The 23812-nt window shown below is 38.1% G+C and overlaps 1 protein-coding gene across 1 annotated transcript; it reads right to left on the bottom strand.

Annotated features, from left to right (window-relative positions):
- Positions 1-15363: 15363 nt before the first annotated feature.
- Positions 15364-23799, bottom strand: LOC117370081 (MOB kinase activator 3A). The gene is made up of 4 exons (XM_033965440.2): positions 23590-23799; positions 21320-21892; positions 17789-17991; positions 15364-15789 (listed from the first exon to the last, which is right to left on the bottom strand). Exons 2-4 carry the CDS (start codon positions 21735-21737, stop codon positions 15760-15762), a joined length of 651 nt encoding a protein of 216 aa, XP_033821331.1. The 5' UTR covers positions 21738-21892; positions 23590-23799; the 3' UTR covers positions 15364-15759.
- Between the last annotated feature and the right edge of the window lie 13 nt (positions 23800-23812).

Raw genomic sequence — 23812 nt, 5'->3', positions numbered from 1 at the left:
ATCAGTGTGTCCTAGGGCGGTCAAAAGTATCGAAAATCACATACTAATCGATGCTAAATCCGGTATCAAAACTAGATACTCATTTGAGCAAGTATCGGAACTACAAAAGTCACATTCACAGGACAGACATGAACCTTTCCTGAAAGCTACATCAAAACAAGTATAAAACCACATAGACTTGTATATTTCCATGGACCACTGAGGGATTACACAGATATAAGACCACACAGGAATATAAAAGAAAGTACTATGATTTAATGTTGAAAAAATATTATTGTGGTATCAGAATCGGTATTAAGTCTCGAAATCAAGTTTGAAATTTTAGTATCATGACAACACCGATAGGGATGGTACATATTTAGCAAGAATAACTAATATGATATGAATTTAAATGAAGTTGTGACGTTGCATTTAATTGTCACTTTTTAAAGCCTGTAATTGTCCATCTGCGCTATTATTACAGTGAAAAAATGCTGTACATGACGTTTGATATGCCTAAGGTGTAATTATAATATTTGTCAGTAAATTGCACCGATTAAATTATCCATTAAAACCTTCTTTAAACTCAAAGGTGCCTTATGTAACATTTCTGGATCATGGTCTTCGTAGATGTTGCTTTGTCTAGAATGTTTCTCAGTACGGCATTTAACTTATCTATCTATATCCACGGAGACAAGAAAGAGACAACATCAGGCCAAGTTAGAGGTCAGATGTGCAGAGATGACCCCGCTCACAAAAAGAATACGTGTTTTTTCGAGAGATCTTTTAGCAATAAAAACACGAAATAGATGAATGATAGAGAAGCGTAGATTTGTTTTTTTCAGTGACACGTGAAACGAAGGAGCTCATTGGTCACCTGTGATTTACAAATAAAATCTAATGTATCTCACCTCAGATTAACAGTTTAGTGCTTCAGCCATTGATTCTGTAGAAATCCGCAATGTTTTTCAGTCCTTTGTGATATTTTTTACTTTCTTTTTTCCGATACAGACGGACCATGCATGTCCCCGATTGGCTAATCCACCTGTCAATCACAGCCATCTGAAAACAGGGAGATCTTCATAAAGTATTGAAGAAGTGTATGTTCCGGATCCCAGGCAAATACTGTGGAGCATTCCAGGCAAATCAATCACATCGTCATGGATAGAAACAGGTGACTTCACCAGAAACTTTGTATAGCGCACCTTAAACAAAGTGTTGATTGAAGAGGGGAAAAATGTGGTTGTAGTACATGGACTGTATATGTACATTTTTTATCCAGTCAAAAACATTTTATGACGATGAAGAATAAATTGTAGTAATAAAAAATACACACTAACCTAAACATTTGAAGTGCATGAAATTACTACAGCCAAAATGCACAAAAATATGGCGCAGTAATATGGCACAATAATTGCTTTTTAGCTCAAAAAACAAAGAATGACAAGAAACAGCCCACGGTAAAAGGTAAAGTACTGAATCTGCACAGGTTCTTTAAGGACGGCATGCTTTACGTGGGATTTCAGCTATGTCGTTGTTGACTTTTATGTAAAAACACTGAAAGGAAGTGTAGCCTGTGCTTTTACAGTTTTACGGAAAAGTACTACAGTCACAACTGAACCTGTGTATTTAGACTGCAGAGATGCTGAAGAATGACTAGCTGCAGGTGCTGGGGTTTAGGTAGTAACATTCACGTCAGACAGAGTCCTAACCACTTTATTAAGAAGTTACTAAGCCTGAATCTTAATAAGCCATTTGTTGATTAAGAATTAAGTCTTTGTGGCCCACTAAAAGTTGTATTCAAGGTGATTCATGCATGTTTGAGTCATTTTTATGCTTGAGTATTCAAGACGTCATTGCTCCAGCTATGCAGCAAACAAAAGAACAATATGTTTCCTTGAAGGCTTATTAATGGGCAGTACTGAGAATTTTGAAGACACCTGAAGCTATATTTCAATCATATTATCAAAATTGCTCATATTACACTGTTGTCTGATCTATGTTATAATGTTTCCTCATCAAAAACATGCTTGGAGTTGTGTTTTGTTTCATTCGCACATGTTTAATGCACAAATCCTGCATATTTAGGCTGAATTCTTTTCTCAAACTGAAAACACTCCACCTTGTGACTTGTATAATAGTACAGGAAGTGCACAACTGTGTTTTTAAACTCCATACAGCTTCACTAGAATCATTTGGATAATTTCAGCCTTGGAATTGCAAGTCTCTACTAAATAAAGGGTAAAATGTAAAAGCTATGGAAAACCACTATGCTATGGAAAGTACCACTACATGACATCATAAGGTGGAACAGACCATTTTGAGCTTAGGAGATATAGACAGACTAATAATAAAGGGTTACTCAAACACATGTGAATGAAACAAAACACAACTCTGGGTATGTTTTTGAGGAGGTAACCACATTCTAACATGGCTTCAGTTAAATTTGTGTAACATAGGCCCGTTAAGTACATTCTGCACACTCTGCGTTTCTTATGCCCTGCCTATAGAAGCATTTGTTAATAACCAGCTCAGTCACACCTTCGGCTAATATCAGACCGAGCACGTGCGCGCCGAGCCTACCTGTGAACACGCTCGTAACGCACACATGGCCCCAGCTGTCGAGGGTAGGGCCCATAGCTGCAGCCACTTCGCTCTTACGCTCTTTCAATACGCCGCATACTTTCTCCAGTCATCTGTCACACTCCACACCCGGGTTAGATTCTGATAAAACGCTTTCTGAGAACAGAGTGCCTCTAGAAAAGGAACGGGGGAACAAGCAAATGGATCAAAGTAGAGACAAGTGTCGATCATGAATCATAACTGTAAATCTACTGTATATGTAAACTGTACCAGGGCTGCCAAGTCTTTCAAAACAGTTCTGTGTTTTTGTCTGGACTTGTTACAGTTGGGAAATCACTGCCACCTCTGCACTTTGCACCTACAATATTATATAACCAAAGCAGGTATAACCACGCTCTCTTCAATATTTTTGTTTTTGAGACTTGGCAGACGACTTTGTGCTTGGCGTGCATTCTGTAAAACAAAACTCTATTGAAATCAGGTGGATGTTTGATTGGCTCCACACATCTTGTTTATACCGATATTTGTTTATTTGTATTTTAAGGGGGCTGAATTGTTACTTCACAGAAGCTAAATTGGTGTGTAGCGGTCTTGATTTGAACTCTACACATTATCGATCTGGAATGGCTCACACTGAAAGGAATCGGGAAAGATGAATAGTTGATGCTGATTGGTCGAAACGCCATAAACGGTCACTTTTTTTTGCAAAGCGCTTTACATCAAGGAACCACTTACCCGTTCACACATTTATGCACCAATGTACTAACACTGGGGATGAGGTGGGTTAAGTGTGTTGCCCAAGGACACAACAACCGCATTCATCTGTAGGAGCTGGAACTGCATCGCTAACCCAATCATGTTTATCTCGACAGCGGGATTCGAACCAGATCAGTTGACAAACATTCGACCAAATGAGCTACTATTGCCCAATCGTGGAGCAAACCGAAAATTCAAACATTTGCAAAATTCGGCAGAAAGCACAAACGTCTTACTCATCTTACCGCAAACGCACAAAGCACTTCCCTTTAAACATTTTTTGACTCAATTTCCCAATCATATTCATCTGTGTCGCTATGTTTGTTTGGTTTATTCAGGTGCTTCACTTTTAGCTCCACCCAAACCACAATTCTGCGCTACGATTGGACCAGTCAGTTCAGGCGATATTACATCAATCAATACAAAATGCTTAACCGTGCCAAGTTTTTTAGCAGAGCTTTAGGTATTAGACACTGTGAAGTTTTATTCCACTTTCATTTTTAATCAACCAATATCCTGCATATCATCAACACAACCTTCATGATTTGTGATTGCCTTAAAACAGTGTGTCCACAGATCTGTTACTACCTTTAAAATAATTTGATACTGCATTTTATCAGGCATACAATGTACTCCATAACTCAGTATTTATTTTATTACACTGTTCTTATCTTTCAAAGGCATGTCAACACATAGCAGTAGTTTTCCTCTCTCTCTCCGTCTCTCCCGCCCTCTCTCTTTCCTCTCCTCTCTCTCCGTTTCAGTTGTGCAATCCTCCGGCCGCATTAAACTTCAGTCAACAGCAGCAGCTTTGAACAGTATTTGCATTGTAAACACAGAAGCAGCCTATACATAGTGGGACGTACCATTGTCCTCCCTGTTTGCAAAATCGCAAGGACATTGTATAACAGATTACATTGTGTTTCATTGTCAAGGTTGTTCTGGCATAACTGGAACAAATTCTTGTAAAGTGACATCTCAAAAGCCATAGGAATGGAAAGTTACTACATTTGAACAAGTAGAACCAAGGCTGGCGCCACATGTTTTGGGAAAGGCGCTAAGGGGGTGCTGAGGTTTCCAACATGGGCGCGCACTTAAGATGTTAATATAGAGACTTTTAACAGTGGATTTGTTTATGAAAGTGGGATAAAAATCTTTAGGGGAGCTGTGGAGTTTTTTAATTCACTGTTTTTGTATTTATTACTTACTCAAGTTACAAATATTACATATGTATTTGCCTAGATGTAAAAATATGGCTTTGTAACAGCATATCTCCTGATAAAATGACATTTTAAGACCATCATACCTTTTAATTTACCCTGTCAAGGGCCACATAAAATGATGCAGAGGGCCACATTTAGCCCGCGGGCCTTGAGTTTGGCACATGTGTTGTAGAATATATAACATTTTGATACTAAGGAATAGCCTTGATACTCAACACAGATTCAGATACCACGATGATAAGAAAAAACACTCTTTCTTTAGCCATTAGAATATGATTTTCAACTTTATTTTATCTTACTATGTGGCTTTATACCTGTGTCGTCCAGGTAGGTTCCATAGTGGTCCATGCTAGTCTATGTGTCTTATACTTGTTCTGATACACCTCAAGATCATTCTAAAACTATTCAGAAACGTTCATTTCTGTCCTGTGAATGTGACTTTTTAGTATCAATACCTGCACAAATAAGTATCTAGTTTTGATAGCAGTTTTAGCATCTGATTTTTGATACTTTTGACAACCCTAACAAGTATTACATTGCAGAATAGTAGTGTAACTTGTAAACACGCTTCGGGAGGAGTAGGTTGTAATGGGATTATATAATTAGAGGACAATAGTTAAGTGGTTGTGGCACATTGACAATAGATTGGATTATTCAATAGGGTGTACTAACCTACATTTAAAATACTTGGGCACTAATTCACCCATTTATTTTGGTTGGAATAGCTTTTGTTGTGTGTGTAATTAAATGTTTTATAACACGCCGTAGCGAAAGTAGCAAAGTTGATTGAGTGTGTGTCCAGTGATGTGAGGGTTGACAGTTCAAATTCTGTTTTCGAGATAAAAATCATTGGTAGAGCTGACACTAACCCACAGGTTGCCGGTGCGATTCCAACTCACACAGATGAATATAATGTGTGAATGGGTCAGGTGTAAAGTGTTTTGAGTCCGTTGAAGGTGCGCTATGTGACCATTTATCAATTATAATCCAGCATTATAATAATTTGTTCAATTTCCTGTGTTTTTATAACTAAAACCAGTGAAAATATGCATTGTTATTGTGAGCGGGGCCCACTCTCCACAGATCTGCGTTGTAAATTGACAGAATATCTAAATCTAAATCAAATCATAGTTGTTTCGCTTGTCAGAAAATTTGCACTTTGATTATTTCCCAAAATTTCGCAGCCCTTTTGATCCTAGTTTGATTCAAATCTGCTTAATTTCGCAGCGCTCTAACACATTAACATATTTATTTATTTATCATGCATTCAGGCTATTTTGCTCGTTGCTTTTGTCATCACTGCAACATGAACTTTTATTACGCATCCATTAAACTTTGCAGTCAGTCTATTGTAACTTTTTCATCGCCAGTGGCCACGGCCGGCCTCAGGGTACACCACAAAATAACCGTTAAGGGTGTGTGCCCATCCGCTGTCTGCTGACTCACTTTATCTCGTGTCTAATTATACAAGTAACCAGTAAAACAACAACATCAACAGCCGAGGCTCAGGGGGGTCATGATTTCATGTATTATTATTAAAAAAAACAAAAAAAACATGATGAATCACAAAGTACTGACACCAAACAACTGTGAAGTCATTCAAGCTGCACTATGTAACTTTGCAACTGGAGGCTGTTTTGTTTTGGTGTCCATGGAGATGTTATTGCTTTGCCTGGAGGTTCCACAGTATGGCATTAAACGAATCAACTGAATCACAGATGTTTTCTACTTAATTACAGGTGTTTTCTACATAATTGCAGGTTTCATTGTGTTTTTTTGTTTAGGAAATAACTTGAAAAACATGCGTATACAGCGGGGTCGCCTCTCCACTGAGCTGACCTGTCACTCGCGTGGTGTTTCCATGGAGATATGAGTTTAGATGAGTGTCATGGCATGTTTTGGAATATTTTATCTTCATGGAGAAAGAAAACAAACATAAAAAAGCAGTTTATATTTAGGTTTTACACTGGTTGAATTGAAAAAACGTATTTTTTCCTGCTAAAATTCTCGTTTATTGTTCTGTTTTAGTTGTTGTGTTGTTATTTTGACCTGGATAATGACACTGGCCCATGCGCCGGCAGCCAGTAAACCCGAGCTTTAACTGTTCTAGTGCAGGGTTACATTCCGCCCCTGTTCTTGGCCTCTCTCCAGTCCTCTCCCTGCAATGTCTTGAAAGCCTCTAGGGCAAGTCTGGTACATTCCACCGAACTGAAAACACAGAGAAGAGGAGGGAGGGAGGAGAGGAGAGGAGAGGAGAGGAGAGAGGGAGGTAGAGTCGAGTAAGAGGGAGTGAGGGGAGGGTTGAGAGGAACATGGAGGGGAGGGAGAGGAAGAGAGCAAGAGAGAGGGAGGATGAGGAGAGCTGAGAGAGGTAGGAGAGGAGGGGGAGAGCGCGGTGAGAGAGAGAGGGGAGGGAGAAGGGGGAGAGGCAGGGAGAGAGGAGGATGAGGGAGGGGGGAGCGGCAGGGAGGGAGGAGAGGAGAGAGGGAGGGAGAGGAAGATGGAGTGAGAGGGGGAGGACAAGGGAGAGAGACTGGAGAGAGGGAGACAGAAGGGAGGGAGAAAGGGATAGAGAGAGGAAGGTATAGAGAAGGGGAAGGGAATGGAGAAAGGAGAGGGGGGAGAGGGAGAAAGAGGGGGAGAGCTGAGAGAAGGAGGGAGAGAGAGAGGAAAAGAGAGAGAGGGATGAGGCAAACTGAGAGAGAGCTAGGAGAGGAGGGGGGTAGGAGAAAGAGGGGAGGGAGAAAGGGAGGGAAGAGGATGAGGGAGGGAGGAGAGGGGTAAGAGGAGAGAAGGTGGGAGAGGGCAGAGAGAGTGAGAGGAAGGAGGAGAGGGGAGAGAGATCAGGGAGGGGGAGATGGGAGGGAAGGAGAAAGGGGGAGAGAGAGAAGATGGTATGGCGAAAGGGGAGGGAGACAGCGGACCAAGCGGCAGAGAAACAAGGGAGGGAGAAATAAAGGGAGGAGGAGGAGGCGAAGAGAGAGAGGGGAGGAAGAGGGGAAAGGGAACATTGAGTGAAAGCGCGTGTGCCTTATTTTGCACGTAACAGAAATGAGAGATTTTGCCAGAGTACAGTTGGAGAGAGGAAGGAGGGGGAGGAGGGGACTACAGGCTGAATGAATAGAACAGGGGGCGGGGCTAAACTAGGTTAATCCAGGCAATGAGGTCATCGCATTGGCTGATGTTATTAGGCCACATAGTTACATCACATACATTAGAACAGCGTTTATGCACAAAAACAGCTGTGTCACTGTCAAATTAAGAGCCAGAGCACGATAAACATTGTATAACCTCCATCCACTTATAACCGACTAACCTTAATACATAATAAGAGCTTGAACATGTGAATGCTTTGTTGCTAATGTGCAAATATTGAGCAGAAATCACAGTATGTCTTTATTTAGGCCATGTTTATGTTATAGCATCTCACTAGAACATTATAATTCAAATGTTATCAATCAACCAGCAAAGTTAAGTAACAGACTTGGCAAAAAAAAGGCTTAAACGGCCTATACCCGATCAGTTCTTTCCATGAATCTGAGCTAAATCTGTCCTGCCCCAGCACAGATATATTGTATAAGCAGCTCTTGCTTATCGTAGCATGCTAGTTGTTACCATTACACTGATGACAAAACTCTAGTCTGGTCTTTGAAAGCTGTGAAAAGCACTTAAAAATTAATCGTGGTGAATAATTAGGAATCCTCAGAATGCATAAGGTAAATGAGGAATAACAAATGAATAAACAAATTAGCTAGTTGCTTTTAAGACGTGTAAAAGTGAGTGTAAATAATAAAAAATAAATACAGTATCTTTTATTCATGAGTAGGTAAGTAGTTAGTATGTATAAGTAGTGAATTAAGTGTGTTTTTCACAGATAGAAACCTCAAATGCTTTACATGATTAAATTGAAAGAGAAATTAAAAAAATAAATCAAGAAACAACCCAGTCATACACATCTTCTTTCTTATACTTTTTGCATTTATGGGATCAAACTGGGATGTGCTATCTGCTTGTACACATAGTAATTACTGCCATTACTGACTCGATGATTATAATTTTGTCGTATTTTTATTTATATTAGTCAAATACAATGTTACTGTAACTCACTTGCATAGATACAGAACATTATTTTTAGTCCCAGTCAATAAACTAAAGTCAAAACAGATCCGAGCCTAAAACGAGCAAATCAAATCTGGCTGCAGTTTGTCTCTCATGTTCTTTTTATCTGTTACATCACATTGCAGATCAGCCCCTGTACAAACTTTATAAATACGTTCATTTTATTCTAATCAAATAAATCAAATGAGTACAAATTTAGGGGATATTTTAGCTTAAATACACAATTACAGATAATAATCAGTACATGATGTAATAAACAGTAATGTTTGTGTCTGGGGAAATGGATCAAGACTTTTAATCACAGCTGCTACAAGATCAAATTAATTAAACCAAAACTATTTGTAATTCAAACGCCTGTGACAGGTTTTCATGTTTTTCTAATTATGACTTGGTTTAGTGAGAAAGTGCCTGTGGTAAATATTTATCATGGTTTTACATGAGTCAGGTGACAGTTTGTGGAAAAAAAGGTTGAGAAGAAAAAAACAGGAACTAACGCAGAGACGAGGAGGGATTTTTCTGACAGTTTAAACCATAATTTAAAGAGCTTGTATTACGCTATTTTCAGATCTATGTTATAATGTTGTTTCCTCATCAAAAACAGACCTGGAGTTGTGTTTTGTTTTGTTTTATTCACACATTTAACACACAAACCCTATATTTATGCTGAGTTCCTCTCTCTAACAGAAAACACTGGGCTCTACTGTGTTTTTAAACTCCATACACCTTTTTTTTTTTTTTAATAATTTGGATCATTTCAGCCTTGGAATTTCCAGTCTGTACTGAACAAAAGGCAAAACTATCTTAAAAACTACCATGACATCATAAGGTGGAGCAGAGCATTTTGAGCTTCGAAGATGTAGACAAACTAGTAATAAAGGGTTAGTCAAACATGTGTGAATGAAACAAAACACAACTCCAGGCACGTTTTTGATGAAGTAACAACATTCAAACACACCTTAAAGCTCACACGAGTACATTTTATATAATATAGGACATTTAACAAAATAGGTGTTGTCATTTAATTAGTCTAATCATAACTATTAACACTGTGTAATAGTATAAACTTCACCAAAAGTACAAAAAACTAGCTAAGATTTTCAAGATGTTCATCATTTTACCATGTCAGTGAAATAAGTGCTGTGACTTGCATCAGTAAAGACATAAGCAGAATTTACCGGTGCTTAAAATAACATTACATTTCAGCGGTATGTATTTCATCAGATGTCAGCAGTCACCATGAGTCACTCTGCCAATATTCCCCCGACGGGTATGTTTAGAGACATGTACACGACGAGCCTATACAAATAAATACTGACCATGGTACAACTATTTTTAAGTCATTGATAAATCTGGCTCTCTTCAGATGAATTAAAAATGGACCTAAAGCACAGACTGTATAAAGACGTGGACTAAGTGAGTGTGACGTCACCCATAGCTCCAGTTTATTGAAGCTCATCGACGCTAGCGGTTATAGGGGCCAGTTTTTATCTATCACTAATGTTCATATCTTGATTTACAGATAAAATAGTGCAATAAAAACACCAGGATCATGTAGAGCGGGTTAATACGAACACTTAAGACCAAAATGACGAGCCTGACAGCAATAGTTACGTAGACAGAGGTGACAGTTTTTCAATGTAAAGTGAATTGGAGCCAAGGAGCTGGAAACGCTAGCTAGCACGTTAGCCATGTCTATTTATATATAAAAGTCTACGTCCTAAATTGACCACATGAATTCTATAGACTCAAGTCCTTTCTCATGTGTAAATGTGCTGAAAATGTGACCAAAAATATAAAGGTACACTGTGTAACTTTTCTTGTAATGTGGTCCACTACCGATCTCTATGAACTTGTTAGCGGATGTTTGTGTAGAATGTTCTGTTTCATATTTTTATTGATGTGTGAACAAATATTATACTGTCATTTAAACAGCAAATGCATACACCACATTTTTTATTTTTATATAACAAGAACTAAAACTTCAGAAAGAAAGAATTAATATAAAAAAATTAATAAATAAATAAAATAATAATAATAATAATACAAAAAATAAATAAATTCATTAATCACACATATCTTGAGTGAATAGATAATAAATGTGTGTAGAATGTTGTGTAGAATGTTTTAAACTATGGAATTAAACATATTTATATATAACATTTTTCAATTACACTGCTCAAAAATAGTTACATTTTTACTTGGTGCGGGCTCGCCTCTTCACAGATCTGACGAGTATTGGGTTTCAGTTGACGCCTCAACATTCTACAGGCCCTTAATATTAATACATACTGTCTGGGGAGCAGCTAAAATGAAGGTTTTTGCTGAAATACAGTGAGTTTTTGGGTCTAATCACTAATAAAAATGATCAGATTTACCTTTTACATATTTTTCTTATGTCAATAAAATATAATCAATAAGTGAATCTGACTCTTGTCCTCATCTGGGAGTATGACACTATCATGACATCATCAAAACCACCAATATAAAAGTCATACCTTATCAGCTGTTACTTACTCATCGTGTCCATTGCATCATAAACTTACCCAGTGCTGTGTGGCTCAGCGTTAGAGCCACAGCGCATATGCAGACCTGGGTTTTTCCCTGTCTCGTTCTACTGTTTACTCTTATCCCGCCTTGACAAATACAGCTAAAAATCTTGTGAAATTTTAAAACTGGTTCAGGTCAGTTAAGCTTTGTGTTGATGTAGCATTTCATCAGCCATTCCTGAGTCACCGACAAAACTCTGTGTAGAAGCTGCAGTTTGTCATGTATTCAAATCTGTAAATGTGCAATGGAAAAACACAGGTATTTTTAACAAATGAAATGAATAAACCCGATACAGTATCATTAATTCACTAATTTGAATGTATATTTGAATTAATTTGAATTGATTTATGTTATAATGTTGTTTCCTCATCAAAAACAGACCTGGAGTTGTGTTTTGTTTCATCCCACACAAGTTTAACACACAAATCCCGCACAGTGAGGAGTTTTCTCTCAAACAGAAGAAAAAAAACCACCTTGTGATGTCATGTTGTAATACAGGAAGTGCTCATTGCGTTTTTAAACTCCATACACCTCATTAGAATCATTTGGGTCATTTCAGCGCTGGAATTGCTAATTGCTACTGAACTAACTACCACTTCATGACATCACAAGGTGGAACAGAGCATTTTGAGCTTTGGAGACGTAGACAGATAACGCGGGGTTACTCAAACATGTACGGAAGAAACAAAACACAACTCCGGTTTTTTTGATGATGTAACAGCTTTATAACACGACCTAAAGCTCACACGAATTTTGCGTAATATAGGACCTTTTATTGTATTTTTCTATTTCATTACGCATGGCCAGTTAAAGGTACACTGTGTAACTTTTTGGTGATAAGTAAGACATCAGCTTGTCTCCATGGAAAAGTGTTTGTTTGCCTGAAATGTTCTGTATATTGTATTTATTCGATTGCGTGTGTTTTTACTGCTACAAAGTGCATTGAAATACATAAAAACAGAAACACACTGAGCAGAGTCCACAGATTTGACCTGTTCATTTACTTGTTTGTCTCTATAGAAACGTTTAATATCTCCAAAAGTTCCATAGTGCATCTTTACCCCTCATGTTAGGTCAGCTTTAGGTTGGTGTTGGGTATGATGCATCTTCATTAACAAACATTTACATAAAGAGAATTTTTTAAAAGGGGAATCTGTGTGAAATTGGCATTGAGGATACAGTAAAAACTTTAATTTAAAACAGTATTTGGTGTTGTATTTTAAAGGTTGTGACATATTCAAAGTAGACCTATTGACAAGTAGAAGGTTTTTACTAAAGCATTTGGTGTCTTTAGTTCAAACCTGTTAAAGTCGTAGCGGGTTTAACATTTTTTAGAGGTTTAGAGGTCACTTTTAATGGAATGGAATGACAAATTTGAGCACATGTCATCACAAAAGACAGAAATTTTGCAATCCTTGTGCAGAATTGTGCGTGCCTATGCTTCCTCCACCCACACCTGACACTTACTTTGTCACTATGGAGATAAAGAACTTCAGTGAACATTTCCAGACAAACAGGTGACAAGTTGATGACACCAAGCTTGGTTACATACTTGGTTAAGATCTGTGGAGATGCAAGCGCACAGTAAAATTGCATGTTGTACACTTCAAATTGAATGAACACAATAGATAAGTTCAATATCATACTGCGGAACATTCAGCAAAGCAATAGCATCTCCATGGCAACAAATAGGTGGCTGACACTCCAGAAAAGCTCCATAGTGCATCTTTAACCCTCATGTCACCTTTAGGTTGGTGCCGAGCATGATTCATCTTCATTAACATAAATTTAGGCAGAGAAAATAAGATTCAATTTTTAAACAGGGTAATTTGTGTGCATCTCCATGGCGACAAATAGGCTGACCCTCGTAAAAGCTCCATATTGCATCTTTAACCCTCATGTTAGTCTGTTTTAGGTCGCTGCTGAGCATGACACATCTTCATTAACATAAATATAAGAGTCCATTTTTAAACAGGGTAATCTCTGTGCATCTCCATGGCGACAAGCACGTAGCAGACCCATCACCGGAAAAGCTACATAGTGCATCTTTAAGCAGTTTATAAATAGTCAAACTTCAAATGATGTGCGATTGTAGAAGCTTTTACCTGTTAAAAACCTGCCTTTAGTAACAGGAGCTCAGAGGAGAGAGACACCAATCACAGGAGGTGCCGTGTGACCCCTGGATGACCCTTGTCACGTAATAGACTTGTATCTCGTTGCAGGACTTATTTCTGGTCTCATTATTTATGTAATCCTCGATCTGAGCCTGGACTCTAGGTTGAAATCCCTTTTATTGTTCCTAAGACTTTGGTTCTGAGCTCTAGTTAACTCAATCTTGGAAACGCACAGTCAGTTCATTCAAAACAAATGTCTGTATGCATCTTACATAACCAGCTTAACCCGAATCAAGAGGCTCCACTTCCCTCTTTACGGATAGAACTGGGGCATTGGATGGATTTCAAGTTACATGGAAATATAGAGTGTACCATCAGGATGTACACGGCATCTGACGCCATCTAGTGGACACTTTAAGCCTTTCCCACGTGTTGAAGTCCAAGTTTAAAAATAGATGGAATTGTTAAAAGCCTAAACTATCAGGGATGGAAAGAATTCTGAGTATTTTTATGGTACAAGTACAAGTACATGTTGTTTATTAATAATAGATGGTTGTTAGGGATTAAAGCCAAAGGATGTAGTGGCAGCAGAGCAGTGGTGGAACGTGACCAAGTAGTAAAGTATATTTAAGTCAAAGAATTAAGTGTCTGTACTTCACGTAAGTGCAGTTTAAAGTGGATACTTTTTACTTTTACTTATTACATTTGAGACCAGATATCTGTACTTATTGTAATTAACCAGAAAAAAAACCCAAATAAAATGATTGATTCAACTGTTTTTGTTCAGCACAAACCTTTATCGAAATCACTATAATTGGGCATACTTCCAGCCATATAAGAGTCGGGTTTGTGGAGATGCAAGCCTGAATGTTATTCTATGTATTTCAGGGGGATAAACACAACCAATATAAAAACCAAGCATTTATTTTAGTCTGCCTTTTGGCTAAAAAGTTACATACTGTGTCTTTAATGGTCTGTTCACACTTGCTCTTTCAAATCAAAATTAGGACTTAACCTGGACTAGAGCAGGTCTAAAAAAAACAAGTGCCACCAGGTATTCAAGTGATCTAAGCTGCCGCACATACAGTATGCCAGGCTCTATAGTCTCTGAATGTCTGCCCCGCTCTTCACCCCCACAAAAGACCTTGAATACAGTGAACGTGCTGCGTGCTTGTGTTTGGCTGGACCCCGTGTGCGTAACATGTGCTGCAGAGTCTCGTGGGGCCCTGCGTTGCCAGATACTGTGAAGGTTTGTCATGTGAGAAGCTGCCTGGTGACACAAGTGTAAAATAACCACCACATACGCTACATGCTAAACGCTATCAGCCCGAGCAGACAGGACGAGGCCTCACCAGGTGCACCGCCAAGTCCACGTGTAAACCTGTCAGATCCACATATCACAAATACATTTATTATTATGTAGGTGGGACGTGGCTGCGGTTACATGCACACTATATGACTATTATCTGATTAAAATGACATGCAAATTGACGTAAATTCTGTAATCTGATTTCTTTCTGATCATGCTCCCTCTTAAACATCCAGAAATCAGATAACAATGAGATTTTGGTGACCAGTGATTATGTCATGAATTACATCAACACATTTTCACATAGCATTGTATTATTATCCCTATTATTAAAGATCTTTTATGTCACTTTCCCGGTGGAGATCTGCCACATGTTTGTTTCCATAGAGATTATTACTTTGTCTTTAATGTTCCACAGTAGGACATTTACCTATCTTGTATTAATTCAGTTATAAGCGTTTTTGTTACTAAACATACCTTGAAAATATGTATTCTTATAGTAAGGAGGGCCTCTAGATCTGCCTTGTAACTTGACGTCACCTGCTTGTCTCTATTTTAGGTAATGGTGTAACATCTCCATGGAAACCTGCAGGTGACGGACAATATTACATCCATATATCAATAGTATTTAATGTAATAGAAAGATGAAATACACAGAGCTCCTTCATTGGGAACAGGTTGTAATTCTGTATATTATAAATCAGAATAAAAAACACCATTTCCATTTGGGGATCCATATTTTTAATGAGTTAAAAACATCTTAAAATACAGTATTATAGTAAGAAAGTACAGATCTTGTTGAATATACAGACAACAGGCATTTGCAGAAGTGTACAGTAAGAATTTGTACTAGTTTTTGGGATCTGTTTGGAAAAAAAGAGAAAAATCCTGGAATGATGTTGAATGGGATAAAATCAAAAAAACACCAACACAAACATACAACTCGTAATACTGCGCCTGAATAAAATGCATTAAAAGGAAATAAACGCACCCAATGACAGACAATGGGTTATAAGCCTACCGTACGTCGCTACAATAGAATTACAGTACTTAAATATAAAAATAGACTCTTTTCTTTGCGTTTTGTTCTCGCCGCTCCGTGGACAGACAGAGGTGGCGCTGTGCTCCTTCAGTGGCACATCCGGGAGGTCATCTCTCTCTGAAAACACAAACAATAATCCAAAAGTTAGTTACTGTAGTAGTGTAAAGAAGACCAGTGTTTCATAATGTAAAAAATATATAATCTACATTTTAATTGGTTTAAATTAGGAGCACTGTCCAACTCACTGTGCAAAACGTCAGTGTTAGCATCACTACTTCCTGTCTCTATGAGGGTTTTTGCAGAGTCACGCTTAAATTAATAGATATTTAAAGATAAGACAGACACACACCCTCAACTCACTGTCCACTGACTAAACAAATCAGGTGAAAACGCCACCGGAGGAAACTTGTATGTTTAGAATGAGAGGTGTTTGTGCCTCAATGCTAATGCTAATTTTGAGGCATGGCGATATTAAAATAACACCACAAACTGAAATAATCGACAAATAAAAACAATCGGGTCATCTTTACATTAATCAATTTCAATTTTATTAGGATATTTGTTTATATTTTATGCTCTTCATAAAAGTTTGTGTTAGATTTGAGACACAATGAGCTAGCCAGCCTGCTTCTTATATTATTTAAGTATTGCAATGCCCTCTGTAACATCCTGCCTTTATTTTAGCGCAGGGTTGGTTGTTTTTTTTCCCCAAGGGCAAAACCAACACAATAATTGGTTTAACAAATGTTCATAAAAATGTCTGTAAAGTGAAGCTACTGTATCCATTACTAGGCCATCGATTAGTAAAAACGTGCTCAGTTCTTTTTTATCGATTCATATGTCAGTCTTCTCTCAAATGTGCATTGGAGCATGTAGATAATAAGGAAGTAATTCAATACTGATTCTGATACCACAATGATACATAATTTGAACACAATAGAATGCAAAGATAAAATAATGGTAGCACTAGTTCCATGTAATCTTATACTATTCAGGAAATGTTGGTCGTATTGATAGAATTCATAATAAGCCTTATCAATACCTGTTTAAATGAGTATCTAGTTTTTATCATGATTCAGATGGGGGTATAATTGTTGTTTGCACTGTGAAAAGGTTCCAAAACTGCAAAACTTGTCAGAAAAATTGCAATTTGGTTTATACGATACAACCAACATTATCCTTTGTATCGAGAATCACATTTCACAGTCGCTAATATTTCAAAAACAGGCGAGACTGCACCAACGAACAAACCCAATAAAGAAACAGCAAACCTCCTCAAACCCATCTCGTAACTCTCATTATCTGCCCCCTACAGGAGAGCAAATAATAACACGGGAAATAAAAACGGGTCAGATCAGGACAAAACATACATTTTTTAACTCTCAACTTTTAAACCCCCGGTCACTAGACGACATGTGTGACTGAGACAAAGTCAGATCGATGCTCTAATCAAGAGGTAATCACAAACAGTCACAGTTGTGTAATGTGGGCCACTGGAGCAATTCAACATTTAGATAATCCAATTTGACTTTTGTATTGAGTTCACCAAAGGATCAGAGCAGGGGCTGAGAAAGAAGAGCCGTCTGGCAAGTATCTGAAGGAAAATATAACTCTATTGTATTGTATTTTAATTATAGACATATTATAGTTATGTCCATTAAAGGGGATGTACCCAAATTAGATCATGCAATTAAGTCAAATCACTTTTCCCCCAGGACAGATATATTGTAAAAGCAGCTCTTAGGATGAAAAGTAAGCATTTTATTTTCCTTGAGACAGGAAGTGCACTGTTAGTTGTGTTAATATGACGGTAAAACTCTGCTCTGATCTGTGAAAGTTGTGATAAGGGCTTATAAACTCATCACGGTGAATAATTAGGATGGTCAGAATGCGAAAGGTAAATGAGAAATAACTACGACAAAGTTTGATTTTCACAATTTAAGACGGTAAAAATCAAGTACTGCATTTTTAAGATTAAATTAATGGAGTCGTTTATAAAATTCTACGTATGATTTAGGCTAAACCGTAAAAGTTAAGGACATGCGCACACACAAACGCAACAAATAAATACTCAGAGGATAATCTATAGGTTTCATCTTCTCCTCCCTCCACTCACCAGAGGCTCCAGCTCCTTGTTGTCGATGAGGTGGAACTCTGTGACGAAGTAGAAGAAGTGCTTGTAGCATGTGTTGACGTGAGCCTCGGCGCCCATCTGGCTCACACGGTCAAAATGGTGGATGTAGACGTGCACAAAGACCCGGAACAGACGGGACAAAATCTTCTTAGCCACCTGCATGAAGCTCTTAGGGAAGGGAGTACCTGGAGACAGAGGGAAGAGCGGTTAGCAGGCACAGAAGAGTAGGGCTTGGAAAGAGTGCACCCGTGAAAAAGAGAAACCAACTGCTCTTATTGGGTCCCTCTTGTATAAATAAAATAAGATAAATAGTAATAGATAAATAGATAAAGAAGAATAAGATAAACTTTAAAAAAATAATAAAAATACAGATACACAGATTAAAAAAAAAAAAAACTAAATCAAAATCAAATAAAAGATAATGTGATCAATGTCAAAAGATCAATATATCGTGATGCAAAATTTGGTCATACAGTATTGTTATTGTGGGCTGCTTTACCAATATATCATTTTACTAAACATTTTACTAAATTATTTTGTGACAATAGAGTTGTGTTGCTTGTTTAAAGAAAATAAACTTGTTAGATGATTTTGGGCGACAGTAGCTCAGCTGGAGTGTCCACTGATCTGAAGGTTGCCGGTTCAAATCCCGCTTTCAACATAAACGTCATTGGTTGAGCTGTCGTTGTGTCCTTGCGCAAGACACTTAACCCACCTCGCCCCAGTGTCTACGTACACCGGTGTATGAATGTGTGTGTGAATGTGTGAATGGTTCCTTGATGTAAAGTGCTTTGAGTGTCTTGAAGGTGGAAAAGCGCTATATAAAAATGTGACTGTTTACCATTTATTTCATGTTTAGTTTGTGCAGGTGGTGGTTTAACAGAAATACTGTACATATAGAAATATATTTGGATTATCACATTTATCACCATAATGTAATCGTATTGTTGGCCATGTATTGTGTATCAAATTGTCATTCCCAGCCCTAACACAAATCACAAATTGTTACTTAAACTAGATGCTAATTTGAAGTAATGATATTATTGAAAAGAAGGTCAGAAGTGTATTTTAAAATTGTAGACACTAAAGCTTGTAGCATGTTTGAAAAGTTGATTTGAACTATGGTGAAAAGTGGGTTTAAAAGACTTAAGGCAGGAATCTGAAGGAATGTAACTGAATGGTGATGATGACTGATAAAAACACAAAAGGCTGAGCTGAAAAGATGGAAGATTTCTTTGGAATGTCAACAAAAGACAGGATTCAGAATGAGTACATCAGACAGACTTAACTTAACATAAGACATAACATTTTAAATGATGGGACTTGTACAGACAGAGCAAGGCTGGTTAATATTGATGAGTTTGTTGATAATTAAGGTTTGGGCTGTCAAAAGTAGGACAAGCTAATATTTATGGATGCAGTAGAGAGCCGGGATGAGCTCTGTACAGTCAGATAATATTGATGTTTTGAAGTTATGCAAAATTAGAATGAGTTTATCAGAACAATATCAAAAAAGCTTATTAAGTGATATCGTGGCACTTCTCTGGTTAATTTGTGCAATATTTGACAGTGACAGTTGACAAGAATGCATGTATTTTTCAAGGTATTTGTGATTTATATAAATATATCTGTGGTTAAATAAAGCAAGATCACCATGTTTAATGCCTTGCTATTGAACATTCCAGGCAAAGCAATATCATCTCCATGGAGCAAGCAGGTAGCAGACCCTCCACGTGAAAAGTTACATAGTGCATCTAGAGGAGAGGTTACAATGCAGCTACCACAGACTGTTAAAAGGTGCCATTTAAATCTCTGCAAGCATCTCTGTCGTTCTAAACACGTTACTAGCATATTATTCTATTTTTATTCACCCTTGAACATTTTAACGCCTTAATCCAGACATGTTGAAGGTTCCAAGTTCAATTTACTGTGGAAAAACAAACATAACTTGATTTGGGGAGATAAGCCTTTGTCCTAACAGTGTGATTAACTATGTTCATTTTTGAGCTGACTAATTTAATAGCATTTCTGGCATCTGTTCAAGGGCACATGATCTAAGGTCGCTACTATTATTAGCCCAAGTGTAACCCGTTTTGTAAATCCAGGGTTGAGATGTTTCCACGGTGACTCAAAGGCCAAATAACAGCAAAGACCCAGAATGGGGAATGATAGATAATGAAAATACAACAGGAGCAGACTGAAGGCAAGTCCTTAATCGGGACAACAATGTAGAGTATTTAATACATGTGGCCATGTCCATTTCACATATTTCAAAGTGGCCTTCCTTTATCTCGTGCTGTACATGGTTAAACGGGCACTATGTAGCATTTCAGGTGAAAGGTACGCCACTTGCTTGTGTCCATGGAAATGTTATTGCTTTGAGAATTTTCCATAGTATTGCAATTAATTATCTTGCAAAAAAAAACACATTGAAAGCATGCATTTTTGATGTGAGCAGGGTCACCTTTCCACAGATCTGACCTGTACATTTACCTGGTGGAAAATATGTTTAATATCATAGTGGAATATAGCTTTGGAGACAAACAGGTAGCAGGCTGTCCAGCATAAAAGTTACATAGTGTACCTTTGAACTGTACTAATTGTAACATCTCAGCATTAGTCACGCTTTAAGAACCATTTGTGCCAACAGCTTCCATTTTGTGCCAACTTTTACTTTCATTATCTACTATTGACATTTAACGGACCCATGAGTTCACTGCTTCTGTGTCTTCGTGCTTTCAGTAATAGCTTTTAAAACACACTACACCATATGTGACAGGCTCGACAAAGCCTCTCAAAGCTCTGAACTGTAGTGATTATTCATTCACTCCACTCTCAGTGCTGGAAACCTACTTGTAGTCACAGCTGCACTGTGGTAAACTGACGGAAGCGAGACTGTTAGTCTGCGCCGCCGCTCCCTCCGACCACCACCAGTAACTCACGTACACTTTGCATCTCGATTAGATTACATTTTAATTAATTGCACAGCCCTAGTTGGGGGGATTTGTGATTTTTTTTCAAGTGTGTATCATTACATCAGTCAATCAGTCTTAGTCAACCAATTTTACTTTTCGTTTTTGTTTCATTTTAAGTAGTTTAGTTATACAGGGCACAGAGGCACAGGAAAAACAAAAGTGAGGGAGGAATGTTGTATTTTTTTATTTTCATCTGTAAAAAAGGCAGATTAAACTCATGGTTCACAAGTGTAATCTTTCTTTCTATAAATACATTGTTTCAAGGTATTTTTTTCTGCATGAGCTCCTGTGCAGGTGTCATCTTGTGAGTTCAGTTTGGGTCAGACACAGAGATACCTAATACGTTTCTGCCACACACCCTTTTTAATCTACGAATGTATTGGCAGGACATGCGTTTGGTCAACCAAGCATTTCTTTAGTTGACTTCAGCCCTCTGTGTTTTTTTGTTTTTGTTATTTGGTAATTTTTGTTTTGTATCGGTCCCTATTCAATGAAATGATTCAGATGTTTGAGTGACCTCCTACCACTTCTTACTTACCGACATTTGTGGGGAAGATGTTCTCGTTGTTGATTTGTACCTCGATCCAGTCCATCAGCAGACTCATGTACTTGGGAGCCGGCAGTGCTGTGGGCCTCTTGTACTTGTGCTCATCCTGCCAGCGGTACTCGTACTTAGGCCCCCCGGACATCACAGGACATGTTTGATCCGTGCACGAGTCGCTGATGGTGCCGTAGATGAGGTTGATCCTGTTGAAGAAGTCCACCACGTGAACGGCCACCCAGTCATTGAGGTCCTCCCCGTGTGGAAGCTGCACAGCCTGCTTCAAATCCAGACCTGCGTTCAGAGAGGCTTGGGCTTTCTTATGGAGCTCGAAGCGTTGGGTGCCCGGCTCGAACTTTCGCTTGGGTCGAAATGTCCGATCTTTGTTGAAGACCTGTTTCAACGCCAGAGACATTGTGATGCAGGTGGATGGGTGGATGTGAGTGTGTGTTTGAGATGCCCACAGAGAACGATTGACTGGAAAAGACTAAGGAGCCAAAGTGTAGAGTAAACAACCAGGATTTGGGCCAAGGACAGTCTTTAGGTATTTCCACAACACAAATGGTGATCCTGCAAGAAGCAAATAGAGGAGAGAGCGTCAGGTGGCAATACGTGACAATGTGACTGTACTATTTTCAGTAAGCAGCAAATATAGGTGAGCACAAACAGGTGGGTAGAGTAATCAAAGCATTTACTCAAGTAAGGGTAATGTTACATCAAAATAACGTTAATGAAGTATAAGTACAAAGTAGTAGTCCAAGAAATTACCCAAGTAAGAGTAAAACAGTATCTGGGAAAACGACAACTCAAGTTAAAGTAGTTATAAGAGTAACTAATTTGTATTTAATGTAATTTGAAGGACAAAATACTAAATATGCACAAAATCTGTTATATATCATGTCTAAATCAGCAAGTAAGAGTACTGTGACTTCAATGAAAATATCATTTAAGTAGGAGTAAAAGTATGCTGCTAGAGAGAAGTACTCTGAAAAATATAGTTTCTTTAAAATGTTACTAAAGAAATGTATCCGAGTACTACCCACCTCTGAGCACATGCATACTGAATATTTTTGAATATCGTCTTACATTTAATTATCATCACAGTTCATGTTACAATGATTAACCTATGCATCCGAACCTTAGTTAGCAAGTTGCCTTAATGGCTTTCTTGTAGCAACCAAAATATGTTGTTTTATTGCTCTTCTGCTGTCCTTTGACTTTGCATTGCAACACTGGAATTGTCCATTGTGTGACAAATAAAGGTACTCTTATCTTATTTTGTAATTAATTCCAATTTGTGGACTGTCCAGGAAAGTGAATACATGAATAAGTAGTATGATGACAATGCAGTACTCTATATTTATTCGTTTCCATTTTCTGAATAACACAGGCCTATATTTTGCAGGTAGCCCCACATTAGTTACTCCTGGTAGCAGAAAAGGGACTGAAATGACTGTTTATCATATCTTTTTATCCGGGGATTAAGTGGTAATCCTCGGCATCTCCAGCATCAGGATCCAGTTCAAAGCTGGAATATGGATATATGATAATCCCATGACCACCAAGGATGAAAATGAAAACTAACAACAAAAAACAACATAGGAAGGGACGTTTCCATGACAATAAAGACTGTAAGGACTGCGTAATGTAGCTTTACGCACGGATGGAGAGGCGGTTTTGGTTTTTGGATAGCCATGTCGCTTCACTCCACACGTGAGCACTTGGGATAGGTAAAGTTTCGTAACATATCTGGCCTGCGAAAACGTCTGCAGTCTTCTATGGCCTCAGGTTGCCTTATTTACAACCTCAACTACAAAGTTACCAGCGCGCCCTGACGCAGACTTGAGTCATTTCCTATTACAAGACTAATTCCGCCTTAAAACCAAAGAATCTCCGGAATGACAATAAAACCGTACAAGCCGCTGTTATTTCACTGTAAAACTGGAGTCAGCAGAAATCTGTGTGTCTCCCAGCAAAACACAAAAGCCCAAATTGAACCATGAGCGTGTTTTATTTAGTTTAAAGCCGTTTCAAAGCGGGACGTCGGAGATTAAACAGCGAGGCACATGACGGAGTTTATTCTTGACGCGAGCGCGAGACTTGTTGCTGAATTTAACGACAAAAAACACACACATCTGCATATTGTTTTACCTGATTATCCACTATATACGCTTAGTGCCACGTATAGATCATAGTATCATTATTTGGACATAAAACATAAAAAATTAGCTGAAACGGCTTAGTTCAAAGCTACTTTCTGAACTTACTTGTTCCGCCTTCCTGTTGGCTCGAGCTCCTTCAGTTAAAACTGACAAAATGTCCTATCTGATCATAAAACCTTCACTATTACACTGAAGAACACTACATTATGGAAATACAGAGGAATACATTTTGCCAAAACGCATAATGATTAAAAAGATGTCACTATTAAACAAACTAGCTACAGAACTGACTCCTCCCTGTCCCAAGAAAACTACACCACTGTCAATG

Source organism: Periophthalmus magnuspinnatus, chromosome 4 (genome assembly GCF_009829125.3).
Source record: "Periophthalmus magnuspinnatus isolate fPerMag1 chromosome 4, fPerMag1.2.pri, whole genome shotgun sequence".
In the NCBI taxonomy this organism is placed as follows: Eukaryota; Metazoa; Chordata; class Actinopteri; order Gobiiformes; family Gobiidae; genus Periophthalmus; species Periophthalmus magnuspinnatus.
Note: the sequence above shows the minus strand (reverse complement) of the source record. Positions and strands in the feature narration are given on the sequence as shown.